The 14,339-nt window shown below is 45.3% G+C and overlaps 1 protein-coding gene across 2 annotated transcripts; it reads right to left on the bottom strand.

Annotated features, from left to right (window-relative positions):
- Positions 1-107: 107 nt before the first annotated feature.
- Positions 108-14,193, bottom strand: LOC135542201 (epithelial membrane protein 3-like). Of its 2 annotated transcripts, XM_064968983.1 has the most exons (6): positions 13,986-14,193; positions 6,273-6,293; positions 3,702-3,824; positions 2,282-2,384; positions 1,920-2,060; positions 108-1,716 (listed from the first exon to the last, which is right to left on the bottom strand). In XM_064968983.1, the coding sequence occupies exons 3-6, from the start codon at positions 3,777-3,779 to the stop codon at positions 1,541-1,543; spliced, it is 498 nt and encodes a 165-aa protein (XP_064825055.1). In that variant the 5' UTR covers positions 3,780-3,824; positions 6,273-6,293; positions 13,986-14,193; the 3' UTR covers positions 108-1,540. The 2 variants fall into 2 exon arrangements, with proteins under 2 accessions (XP_064825055.1, XP_064825054.1); XM_064968982.1 differs by lacking the exon at positions 6,273-6,293.
- Between the last annotated feature and the right edge of the window lie 146 nt (positions 14,194-14,339).

Here is a 14,339-nt window from a genome sequence, read left to right as displayed (position 1 = left end):
GATTTTATGCAATCAAATACTTCATCACAGAAACGACAGAATTAACCCAAGCTGCAGCAATATTGCCTACAGTCAAAAATTGTTCTATAAAATGAAATGACTCAAGATTAAATGAGAAAAAGTGTATTTCACAGATACAGTAATAGTATGCACACAATACATACACTATATTTATATAGAAGTATGTGGACACCCATTCAAATTAGTGGGTATGGCTATTTCAGCCACACCCGTTGCTGACAGGTGTATAAAATTTAGCACACAGCCATGCAATCTCCATAGGAAAACATCGGCAGAAGAATGGCCTTAATGACAGCGCTCGTGGCACGGTCATAGGATGCTAACTTTCCAACAAGTCAGTTTGTCAAATTTCTGCACTTCTAGAGCTACCCCGGTCAACTGTAAGTGCTGTCATTGTGAAGTGGAATGTCTAGGAGCAACAACGGCTCAGCCGCGAAGTGGTAGGCCACACAAGCTGACAGAACGGGACCGCCGAGTGCTGAAGGGCGTAGCGCATAAAAATTCTGTCCTCAGTTGCAACACTCACTACCGAGTTCCAAACTGCCTCTGGAAGCAACATCAGCACAAGAACTGTTCATCTGGATCTTCATGAAATTGGTTTCCCTGGCCGAGCAGCCGCACACAAGCCTAAAATCACCATGCTCAATGCCAAGCGTCTGCTGGAGTGGTGTAAAGCTTTCTGCCATTGGACTACTCTGGAGCAGTGGAAACGCATTCTCTGGAGTGATGAATCCCTCTTCACCATCTGGCAGTCCGATGGACGACTCTGGGTTTGGTGGATGCCAGGAGAACACTACCTGCCCCAATGCATAGTACCAACTGTAAAGTTTGGTGGAGGAGGAATAATAGTCTGGGGCTGTTTTTCATGGTTTGGGCTCGGCCCCTTAGTTCCAGTGAAGGGAAATCTTAACACAACAGCATACAATGACGTTCTAGACGATTCTGTGCTTCCAACTTTGTGGTTACAGATTGGGGAAGGCCCTTTCCTGTTTCAGCATGACAATGACCCCGTGCACAAAGCAAGGTCCATACAGAAATGCTTTGTCGAGATCAGTGTGGAAGAACTTGACTGGCCTGCACAGAGCCCCCATCTAACTCCTGTGGTATGAATTGGAATGCTGACTGTGAGCAAAGCATAATTGCCCAACATCAGTGCCGGATCTCACTTAATGCTCTTGTGGCTGAATGGAAGCAAGTCCCTCCAGCAATGTTCCAACATATAGTGGAAATGCTTCCCAGAAGAGTTGATGCTGTTATTGCAGTAAAGGGGGGGGGGGGGACCAACTCCATATTAATGCCCATGATTTTGGAATGAGGTGTTCGATGAGCAGGTGTCCACATACTTTTGGTCATGTAGTGTATGTAAATCCCATTGGGAATCTATTACAGAGAAAATAAAGACCTCTCTTTCATCGCACATTGCGTCTCTGTTGTTGTTCACCACAGTCGAGTGATAACAGGATAACAGTACCAAGTAATATTGAATGATGCTGCTGATTGACCTCACGTCTGTCTTGGCTCACTGCCTCTTGCGCAGGTGGACATACAGAACTCCACTGAAGAGCAGGAGGGGTACACAGGACCATGCCAGGATGAAGCCGTAGCCAAAGTGACCCATGCTTAGGTCTCTAGAGTCCTCCAGGATCTCCTTACGGTGGAACGTGAAGATGAGCGAGGCGGCAAATGATGTGAAACCTGGAGGAGCAAAGCAGACAGGGGACAGGGAGGGTAAATTATCTTCCGAGAATAAACGTGTGTGAATCAATAACCACAATTAACAGAGAATGAGGAAGCAACTTATCTAGGTTAATGACAAACCCTCTAAAATAATATACAGTAAGTACACACACAAAATAACTGGCTGCCATAAACTGGTGAGTTCTGGTCCAGTACAGTACCTGCGAAGACCTGACAAAGGCCTGTGAAATAGAAGAGCCCGACTTTAGACAATGTGAAGAGCTGACCCAGGAAGACCAGGAAGGAGATAGAGGAGAAGACCACAGAGAAGACCATCAGGGCTTGGACAGCCTGCAACCAGTCTGGAGGAACGAGAGATGTCATTGGGACAACACATAGACACATTGAATATAAAGACTACATTGAAACACAAAAACACAAACAACATGCACATGATCACGCAAAGGCATAATTACACAGAATAACGATGGGAAGTGGTTACATAAAGTGACATCCTCATTCACATGTAGACTAGATCCTAAAGACCACACGAAGCCTGGATAAAACGTCCTATTTTATTCACCATTTTCATTAGAGGCAGCACACAGCCAGTTTCCCGTTGCGTTGTCATGAATGCAGTTATACCAGAGGTCTGTGATCTCAGCATCGGTCCAGACCCACCAGGACTAGAGCGAGACACACAATAGAAGAAAGGTTTAGTTCAGCAGGCAATCTGCCCATATCATAAAAGTGGGAAGGCTACGTCCCACTGTTGGATTCCTTCAGAGTTTTCGATGTGATTGGATATCCATAAATCAAATTCCTGCATGTTATATAAGGTCACGGTAGGTTTATCTTAAGCACCATAGTACTATCCGTAGGTTGATATTCAACGTTGTTGTGGTTGCTCTCTTCAGCCTTTGATACTCATATCAGCAACATATGCCAGGAAAAGGGAGTGCTGCAGAGTCGGACTTGGTATTTTGGTATTTTATTAGGATCCCCATTAGCTGTTGCGAAAGCAGCAGCTACGCTTCCTGGGGTTCACGCAAAACACGAAACATGACATATTACAGAACATTAATAGACAAGAACAGCTCAAAGACAGAACTACAGTACATACATGTAAAAATGGCACACATGGCCTACATATCAATACATACACACAACATAACTAGGTCAAATAAGGGAGAGTCGTTGTGAGGTGTTGCTTTATCTGTTTCAAAAAAGGGTTGCTGTTCATTTAAGCAATATGAGATGGAAGGGAGTTCCATGCAATGATGTCTCCATAAAATTATGTACACTTTCTTGAATTTGTTCTGGATTTGGGGACTGTGAAAGACCCGTGGTGGCATGTCTGGTGGGGTAAGTGTGTGTGTCAGAGAAAAGGCATTGTATTTGGGCAAACACCATTTTTACAATAGTTTGCTAAGAGCTGGCAGAAACGTCTGCTGTTAGAACCAGTAAAGGTTGTTTTATCACTCTTGGGTAGCAGAATTCCTTTGACTTCCCTCCATGCCTGAGGACAATTTTTTATATATTATTATTTTTATTTAACCTTTATTTAACTAGGCAAGTCAGTGAACAAATTCTTATTTACAATGATGGTCTACATAGGCTAAACCTGGACGACGCTGGGCCAATTGTGCACCGCACAATGGGACTTCCAATCATGGGACTCCCAATCACGGTCGGTTGTGATACAGTCTGGATTCAAACCAGGGTCTGTAATGATGCCTCTCGCACTGAGATGCAGTGCCTTAGACCGCTGCACCATTCGTGAGCCCCCCGAATGGTGCAGTGGTGCAGCTCCCTCTAGACTCTGATTAAAGATATGACAGATAGGAGTGGCCATAGAGTAAGCTACCATCCTCAGTAGCTTTCCATCGTAGTTGTCAATGCCAGGAGCTTTATTATTATTGATTGATAACAATAATTGTTCTACCTCTCTCACACTAACTGTGTTAGTTGTTGAGATTGGCTAACAGTGGAGAGTGTCTCACCTTCTCCATGGTAGCGATGAACAGCATGGCCAGAGTGAGCAGATGCAGCACAGTCACAGACATGAGCAGGAGAACCATGATGGCTGCTGCTGGGAGCTTCCACTGAGGCCACACCCAGGGGTCCTGGACATAGACAGAGTCTTGAGATAGTTGCCTGAAATACTCTCGCTCTCTCTCTCGCTCTCTCTCTCTATCGCTCTCTCTCTCTCTATCGCTCTCTCTATCGCTCTCTCTCTCTCTATCGCTCTCTCAGGGGGAAATATGTTCACTTTCATCATGCTCCTCAACATATGCCTGCAGTGATTATCTCTCTCTGCCTATCTATCAACCCACCACAGGCATCTTAGTCAGGGGAATAAGTCAGGGGTATCTAGAGAGCCTGAACTGCGTTTGAAGAACATAGCAGAGCTCCAACATGTTGTAGGTTTAGTAAGTAAATGTCCCGTCACTTGTCTGAAACCGCTGTCTGCTGCTACTATTATTACTATTATCATTTCAATCAGACTAGAAACATGTACAGTTGAAATCGGAAGTTGACATACACCTTAGACAAATATATTTAGACTCGGTTTTTCCTGACATTTAATTCTAGTAAAAATTCCTGGTCTTTGGTCAGTTAGGATCACCACTTTATTTGAAGAATGTGAAATGTCATAATAGCAGTAGAGATAATTATTTATTTCAGCTTTTATTTCTTTCCTCACATTCCCAGTGGGTCAGAAGTGTTTATGCACTCAATTAGTATTTGGTAGCATTGCCTTTAAATTGTTTAACTTTGGTCAAACGTTTTGGGTAGCCTTCCACAAGCTTCCCACAATAAGTTGGGTGAATTTTGGCCCATTCCTCCTGACAGAGCTGGTATAACTAGGTTAGTAGATCTCCTTGCTCACACTCTGTTGGCCTTAAGCCATTTTGCCACAACTTTGGAAGTATGCTTGGGGTCATTGCCCATTTGGAAGACCCATTTGCGACCAGGCTTTAACTTCCTGACTGACGTCTTGAGATGTTGCTTCAATACATCCACATAGTTTTCCTACCTCATGATGCCATCTATTTTGTGAAGTGCACCAGTCCCTCCTGCAGCAAAGCACCCCCACAACATGATGCTGCCACCCCCGTGCTTCACGGTTGGGATGGTGTTCTTTGGCTTGCAAGCCTCCCCCTTTGTCCTCCAAACATAACAATGATCATTATGTCCAAACAGTTCTATTTTTTGTTTCATCAAACCAGAGGACATTTCTCCAAAAAGTATGATCTTTGTCCCCATGTGCAGTTACAAACCGTAATCTGTCTTTTTTATGGCAGTTTTGGCGCAGTGGCTTCTTCCTTGCTGAGTGGCCTTTCAGGTTATGTCGATATTGGCCTCATTTTACTGTGGATGTAGATACTTTTGTACCTGTTTCCTCCAGCAAGGTCCTTTGCTGTTGTTCTGAGATTGTTTTGCACTTTTCGCACCAAAGTACATTCATCTCTAGGAGACAGAACACGTCTCCTTCCTGAGCGGTATGACGGCTGTGTGGTCCCATGGTGTTTATACTTGCGTACTATTGTTAGTACAGATGAATGTGGTAACTTCAGGTGTTTGGAAATTGTTCCCAAGGATGAACCAGATTTGTGGAGGTCTACAATTTATTTTTCTGAGGTCTTGCCTGATTTCGTTTGACTTTCCCATGATGTCAAGCACAGGGGCACTGAGTTTGAAGGTAGGCCTTGAAATACATCCACAGGTACATCTCCAATTGACCCAAATTATGTCAATTAGCCTATCAGAAACTTCTAAAGCCATGACATCATTTTCTGGAACTTTCCAAGCTGTTTAAACGCACAGTCAACTTAGTGTATGGAAACTTCTGACCCACTAGAATTGTGATACAGTGAATTATAAGTGAAATAATCTGTCTGTTAACAATTGTTGGAAAAATTACTTGTATCATACACAAAGTAGATGTCCTAACCGACTTGCCAAAACTATCGTTTTTTAACAAGAAATTTGTGGAGTTTTAATGACTCCAAACTAAGTGTATGTAAACTTCCGACCTCAACTGTATGTAGACGTATGCCTTTCTGTGAGCCTGTGCACATATATACAGATGTCTAGAAGCAATGCAGGACAAGGTTATATCCCATCCCCATCCTCATACTGTAAATAATCTAATATGCATCACCATTCAACAACAAATGGCTGGAATAAGAGTATTTCTTGAGAGGAGTCCATTTCGCAGTCTCCTCTAGCTTGCCCATTCAAGCTGGCCCATTCTGACAGCGCCTGTTTATGCCAATGGAGGACTAGGTTCAGACATTCAGTTCCAGAATAGAGCAGACTGTGTGTGTGTGTGTGTGTGTGTGTGTGTGTGTGTGTGTGTGTGTGTGTGTGTGTACTGTACTTCTCTTTTCTAAATTCAAATACAACACATACATGTTCCCCTGCGTGAAATAGTGAGAGGGAGATTTTTTTTCCATTAGATTGGTAATGACTATTCGAAAAGGTATGTGTCTCGTCACATTCTTTATCGGGTTGGCATTAGGCTTTTTCACTGCTGATGTAAACTGTACTGTTTATGTAGTACTTACCTAGTACGAAGAGGAGCAAACCTGAGGAATTAACATAGTAGGAGGGAGAATGTACAGTTATGAATATAGCTACTGTTCCCTGAAGGAGGGAATGAGTCAAAAGAATACTATGGGGAGTCAACGACCAATCATATTCACCTGAAGAAAACTGAAATCACTCCCAATGGGCCAATTGATGCCGAGACTGCCCTCGGAAGCCCCGCCTTCCTTGCTATAATATAGATGCTCGCATTTATTTCCTCAATTCAGTACCGCTCTTCAGCAAGCCCAAACCCCCTGACGGCGCGGGGCCAAAATATGTTATACTTCGCTCCCTCCTTTAGGGAACAGTAGTTATATTCAAAACTGTACGTTCCCTTTCATTTGGTCACTCGGTATGACATACTATGGTGATATACAATCTGTAAGGGGACCTGTAAGACTTACTGTAGTACTGTAGTCCTAGCAACATGGGAGGGACCGTGGCTGGAGATGAGCTGTGCTCCTCATCAGGAGCAGGTGGGGGCTTGTTGTTGGCTTCTGAAGCCCCACTAACTGGAACAGGGATGACTCTTAGTTTAGAGACAGGTGGTGACCCCTGGGCTACAGCTGGTGGAAGAGATACTGGGACAGGGGCTGAGGATCCCTGGGCTACAGCTGGTGGAAGAGATACTGGTGGTCTAGAGCTCCACGATGGCTGACTGCTGACTGATGCTCTGTAGCTGGAGAGGGTGGCCACTCGGGAACAGCAGCTGGCTGCAGGCTACTGTTGGCTAACGGTGGCAGACTGGAACACCTTGTCAGGAACAGGATGGATACCCATGCTGAGGGCAAAATGAGAACCAGTGGCAGGGAAAGGTAGATACACCCTGGCACCGTCAGCGGGCTGGTTCTCCACACTGGAAATGTCTGGGAGCTGATAGGTAGGTACAGTATGTCTCTTAGCTGGACCACTAGTGGATGAATAGCCTTCAGACAGGTGTGGTGAGTGCCGGGACTGAGACAACTCAGCTGTTGCTGGAGGAGGCTCTTGGTAGCTGCACTGTAGGCTTGGAGTGCCACTCTGATGACATGGCATAAGTGACTCATCACATGCTGAGGCCACGGTGGAGGGTCAGTCAACTCACAGTTGTCATACTGTCCATCACAAGCCTTATCCTCTTCATTGGGTGATGGCTCCACGTGCTCAGCAAGCTCTGATGCGGGCCGTGGTGGTGTCGGCAGAACTCTCTCTGCTGCAGGGATGCCTCAGGATGAGGACTCTGTAGAGGCTGGCTTAGTGAGAGAGAGTCTAGCTATAGACTGGGATATGAGGTCTCTTCTTGTTGCTCACGTAGCTGAGTGAGACTGTCCCTCTGTTCTCGTGGCTCAGATGGGAGTCTGGGACGAACCTGTACTCTCTGAAGGTCTCCCACTCGTCTGGAGTTGTGTCCCATCTGGCCTGGCTGGAGAGGAAGGGACTGGGTGGCGAGGAGTGTTGTCTTGGCAGCTCCCTCAATAAGAGGCTGAAGGTCGTTTTCTTTCCCATGTGAATACTGTGCATACTGTGCATACTGTGAATACTGTGAATACTCTGCTGTGCTACAACAACTAGGATAAGGTCAGGCGTGGCGCCGTGGATGATCAGACCAGGTCCAGGCTTCACCGGTAACTCGCTGCATCTTGATCTGGGAGTAAACACTTTAACCAGGTTTGAACGGACCACAATGTAGTGGAGGGCTAAAGGTGTATTATTCTTAGGTTGCTGGTTTGGTATGGGCGTGCATGCATCTGGGCCTCGGTCAGGATGCACTGATGGGAAGACACAGTGAATAGTTGACTTGCAGTTTACTTCAAGATAGACCGTATGTAACAGCACCGTATGAAGGCAGCACAGTATGTACAGAGCTACGGCTTGACCCAAGGCACACTTGGGTGTGAAGGCGTGTGTGTATGTGTGTGTGTATATGTGGTTTTCCTATAGGAGGAAGCAGATAACTAAAGTGCCATCAAAATCAGGAATGATATACAGCTATTATACAATGACATTGCATGACAAATATAAACTATATGACATCACTATAACAGGTTATTACACATGCAAGGTTTAAACTAAAGCACCACTAGTTGGCAATAACACATGAATGACTACACCATTACTAATAACTGAATGGATGGAATCTCACTGAATCCCATAAAGACATTGGAAAGGGTGGGACACAACACAATCACCGAAGTAACATGCGCCGGCGCCATGTTAGGCTTGACTAACTACTAAATGCTAACTGGATTAATACACTGGAAAGGCACGCTAAAGTGCTATCTTAACCCAAATAGTGTGCAAAAGCATACATCCATTTAATAGACGGGTGTACAATAACTCCTCATGCAGTATGACTGAAATGACGATTATTGGTGCGACCCGTCGTCCACTAATAAAGGACTACCAGGGACAAATATCAGACCAACTGTAACAACTTACAGACATAGGCACACCATCATTTTTTGTTTTTGTTTTTAGTAAGACACAAATACATTGAAATGACAGACATACAAGCGCCATAGATGAACTAGTCAATCCAATGTACCACCGCACCAAGTCCGAATGACAATCACATTCCTCAGTAACAAGATCCTGGGGTTTCAAGCTGGTCTGGAGAGAATTCCAAGACCACCGAGCTGAGTAGTTAAAACACTTTTCTTGCAATGATCCGTTCTGATTTTGGGGACCGTTAGAAGTAAGTAGGAGTGAGACTGTAACTGGTATTTATTTTCTGACCTTGTCAAATAAGAACAGAGATCAAGTGACAGTCTTCCAAAAATGGCCTTATTGATCATAGCATGCCAATGTTAAAGCCGACATAGAGTCAGCGAAGACCAGCTGACAGCACTATAGAGATCACAGTGGCGTGTCAGACGCTTTTGGACGGTAATAAACCTAAGAGCTGCATGATACACGGAATCAAGTGCCTTCAGGGTAGTGCTTGAGGTCTGCATATAAATACCATCACGGTAGTCGAAGACAGGAATGTACACCGTGGCAGCTCTTATCTGGCCTCCAAAGAAAAACAAGCCTGGAAAAAAACTATTCTCAATTTGATCTTCTTTACCAGGCCCTCAACATGATTAGTGAAGCTCAGCTTCTCATCCGCCAAAACTCCTAGATATTTGTCTTTACTTGCTCTGTAGACTTCCTTTTCAAGGTAGTAATGACATGATTTTCAGAGTGTTTAGTATTGGAAAAATAACATGTATTTTGTTTTAGAGCAATTCAGAACAACCTTCAAATCGTACAGATTCTGTTGAATGATGTTAAAAGCCATTTGAGTTTGTTTTTAAGCCAAAGTCAAACTACTGCCGCTTGAATAGAGAACAGTGTCATCCACATAAAAATGTACATCAGCTGTCTCAAAGTTTCCCAATGTTGTTGATGTAGATACTTAACAACAGTGGACCTAAAATTGATCCTTGAGGCACACCTCTAGGATGTCAGACTTACAACTACTTGCCAAGATTTGGAAGGATTATTCAGATTATCAGCAGTAGATTTGAGATAGTGGTCTGCTTACACCAGTTTTCAGTCAGAACTTGCATGTAAGTGGTAACTAAGGGAATGATGCTATACACAGGTTCTCTATGCATATACACAATATGAAGTGCTAAAGCACACATGCTACAGATACACAATTCTACAGATACACAATGCTAGCTTACTTAGCTTATTAACACATTTAGCTGCTGACACATTGTAAATGCTGAGGGAAATATAATGTGCTAAACTCGACATGTGCATGACTAATATAATGTAGACAGTGACATGAAATGCAACTTACTGTTCAATAACACACACTTAAAGCTGCAATATGTAACTTTTGGGAGACCTGACCAAATTCACATTTGTGTTATAGATCTGTCATTCTCATTGAAAGCAAGTTTAAGAAGCGGTAGATCTGTTCTATGTGCACTATTTCTATGCTTCCAGTTCATAAGTTTAGTTTTTGCGTCTTTTTTGTGTGATTTTGTACACCGGCTTGAAACAGCTGAAAATACAATATTTGTGCTTATGAAAAAGATATTTCACAGCGGTTTAGATGGTACAATGATTCTCTATCACCCACGTTGAGAGATCCAGGAAGATACGTTGCCCCGGGCAACAGGAAATGCGTACTGCTCCATACGAGCAGATAACAGGCCATGTGTAAGAATGAGAGAGACCGTGCCCCCCCCCCATGCCTGTTGATGTAGGCCATCACCGTCCTGTTGTTGGACCTTACTATCACATTTCTGGCCTTCAAACATCGAAAGGAAACGCCTCAGCGCTAGCAAAACAGTCAGAAGCTCTAGGTAATTGATATGCTGCGCTCTTTGCACTGTTGACCAAATCCCTCTTTCCAAGTAGCCCACACACAGCGCTCCCCATCCCAGTAAGGATGCATCTGTTGTGATCACCCTGCTGAACACTACCTGGCCCATAAGAATCCCCTGCAACAGCAGTCACAAGTCCCTTAGGCACCACGGGGATACCTTGAACTCAACACTGAAACAGACGCATCAACAGAAGTCCCAGTGACACCAGAGCTATCATAGAGGTCATCAGACCCAATAACCGCAGGCACAAGCGAAAAGGCACAGAGTGCTCTAGCTGAAACCTTGCCAGACAGAGCCGGTATGCGACCCTCCTCTGTTGGGACAAAAACGCTTGATTCAGAACCAAGTCCAGAACGAGACCCAAAAACTGAAAGCGCTGAGCCGGCGTCAAACAACTTTTCTTGTGATTCACTATGAATCCCAGAGACTGAATATGGGAAACCAATGTGTGGAGCTCCTCCGGTTCCCTCGACACCGCTACGACCAGCCAATCACCCAGATAGGCCAATACTCATATCCCTGGCACCACACCGGTGCTAAAGCCGTCTCCGCCACCACAGAAAAGGTGCGGGTGATAGGGAGAGCCCGAAAGGCAGGACCAGAAACTCATAGGCCACACCCTCGAAATGAAACCTCAGAAACTTTCTGTGAGTTGGATGTTTAGCCACATGAAAATACGCATCCTTCAGATTTACGTATTTGAACCAATCGATGGGACGCACAGACAACAATAGCCGGAGGAGTGTGAGCATTTTGAACTTGTAAACCTTGAGGTGCTTGTTCAAAACACAGAAGTCCAGGATGGGACACAACGTTCCATCTCTCTTGGGAACTAAGAAGTACCGGCTGTACCAACCGCTCTGTACTTCAGACATAGGGACCACCCGAATAGCCTGCTTTTGAAGGAGAGAGGAAATCTCTCTCAAGATAGACGCTAGGACCTCGGGGACCATGGACATAATGATGCCACGAAAAGGAGGAGGATGCACAGCGAACTGCAGACAGTACCCCCTCGTCGCCGTCCTCATTAACCATGCCAGCCACTGGACAGATCACGCTGCCAGTTTCCTAAACATTATCTCCTGAATGACTGGGATAAAAAATGTTTTTGTCATGCTTGTTTTCATATCCACCACAACCGTGCGTCTGAATGTGAGGAATGCACACACCTGGACGATACCACACTCTCAATACCCCTGAACACTGAGGAATCTTGGGTAGAAACAATGTGCTTTCATGGTACTGCCATTCTGATACCCGGCTCACATCGGGTTCGGGGACTTTGGCAACAAGTAACTTGCCCCCATTGACCAAGCCACTTGGGAGCACTGTTGTCGCCGTAAATGCTTGGGGAGGGCCCCAAAAACACACCTCCTCCAGCTAGGGTTGTGAGGTCTGCTTCTTTCACCCTGGTCTCCTTTGACCAAGCATGGCGCCTGTGCCAAGACGTCCGCCACTGCCCAGAAGCACCAAGACGATCAAAAACTAACCCCGAAGCCGCCCCCTGGCCTGGGGCATCCTGCCTCTGGCCTAGACCCTTCCCATCACACCTCGGGAACTGCAGAGGTGCCCCGGTGAAGGATCTTCATTGGAAAAAGACCCGTAGAGCTGCGTCCTGTTTTTGTTTCTCCCTGAAAGGGGCCTGTTAGAACTCCATAGCCAAGCTAAACAACCTTTTGGTGAAACTGGCTCGTCAAAATACATACGCCTGTCCCTCTCAGGAATCCAGGACAATGTCAACCAGAGGTGGCGCTGAGCCCCCACCGCTGCTACCATACTTTCCCCCCAACTAGGATAGTACAGTGGGACAGACGCAGTACAAAATCAGCCGTAGCACGGATTTTGTTGAGAAGCTCTGAAACTGGCTTCCCCACCTCCACAGTCGCATTCAGCTCCTGCAGCAAATCAACATGATACATCTGCAGCATTGTGACCACATTCAATGACCGGGCCGGCATACCCCTCACCCTGGTACACTTTGTCCATCTGATCTGCCGGCACGGTTTATTCGGAAGCACCCTGCTAGGATTAGCCCCGTTGTTAGCATCTGGAGCTCAGTTTATCACCAGTTTTCCATCCATCAGACTGCAAACGTGCCCCGCCCTCTTCATACCCTCTACAATCATTATCTCGCCATAACCTGGTAACATCAGCCTGGCTGAATGAGGGGAATCCCAGGTCGCCTTCATCTCATCGGCGAAAGACACCCAATCCATCTCCAGGAGAAGACACCCAATCCATCTCCAGGTGATATGCCACCCGACGACACAGCTCCATCAAAGGCGCGTTAACCACCAATGGTTCACTCTCCACCACCAAATCTAAAGCTGGGGCTTTAGGCTGCCCCAGAGCTTCCCTTGAGCCATCCAGGGATAGTATATCATCCCCAGAATCTAGACTCTGAACACTGGCAGAGAAACCGGAATGAACTCCCACCACCGCTGCTGCTCTTTCCTCAGACAACCCATTCCTGAGGTTGCTTCATCGGAAGATCCTTCACTGGTTTCATCGGAAGACCCTTCACTGGTCCGAGCCAAAAGCCTACTGAGCATGTTTCCACCCCAGGCAAACAGGACAACGCTTGTGAGTATGCCCTAGGGTACGGTCAGAGGTTAAAACTCAGCTGGTTAGCCTTTTTGAACTTACTCTTACCACTGGCCATCTTACTCAAGCAAGGAAGCACTGGCTACACAAGCAGAGCAGAAAGTAGTGGGTTTTTAGCCAACACAAATCCTACCCAAGCAAGGAAGCATTAGCTGAACAAGCAGAGCAGAAAGAACAGAAAGAAGTTGACGTTTAACAAACACAAAAACCGATACCAACACCCAAACTCGTAACATTTAGGGGTACCAGTACTCTCTCCCCAATAACTGACACCGAAGTTGAAGCCGAAAATCGTAATCTTTGTGTCCTTGAAAAGTTTGTAGATTGTGTGACCCTTTCTCCCTTTAGGTGAGCTGAAGAGCGGAGAATAAAGGAAATGAATGCGTGCCTGGTATTATAACCAGGAAGGCTTCAGAGGGCAGGCTCAGCATCCATTGGCCTGTTGGGCGTGATTTCAGTTTTCATCAGGTGAATATGATCGGTCATTGACATTGACTCCCCATAGTATGTTACGCTGAGCGAGTGACAGAAAGGGAACTGTGGCGTGAAAACAAAGTACATTGACTCTGATAACATTACACTCGAGATTGAGAATAACAATTATATTAAATGACATACTTTCACTGATTCTTAAAAGTATCCATTTCAAAACACACATAATGATGTTGGTATATAGTATATTTGTGTCACTTTTAAATCAATATCTAAATCATAGATATCACTATAACCAAAGATTTATCAAGACTGTCAAGTCAAGTTCAAAGCCTTGATATTGCGACTTACCTTAGATTGCAAATTTCAGTTCCTGGGGCCAAGTGGCTGGTTCTGTAACCCTCAGTAGCCCTGTCTTCTGCTGCAATCGGGCTTTTCTCACAGATGCCAATCTCCTCCCCCTCTACTCTTCGTCTTCTCCCACACTCGGTCTCCAAAATGTAGAGAAAGACAGGGGTTGGAATGCAGAGTGGGATACAGGGGGAGTTTTAAACTTCCATTTCCTCTGCCCTCCCCCAAAGTCTACAGTCTGGACCAACTGACTAAAAATGACTACTGACTACCCACTGCGCTGGACCCACCCACAGTCATGAACCGAGTCAATCACATGAAAAGCTACATATTGTAAACATTACATTCGTATGT

The sequence above is a fragment of the Oncorhynchus masou genome, chromosome 6, assembly GCF_036934945.1.
Source record: "Oncorhynchus masou masou isolate Uvic2021 chromosome 6, UVic_Omas_1.1, whole genome shotgun sequence".
NCBI lineage: Eukaryota > Metazoa > Chordata > Actinopteri > Salmoniformes > Salmonidae > Oncorhynchus > Oncorhynchus masou.
The sequence above is the reverse complement of the archived record's forward strand: the minus strand, read 5'-3'. Positions and strand labels throughout refer to the sequence as shown.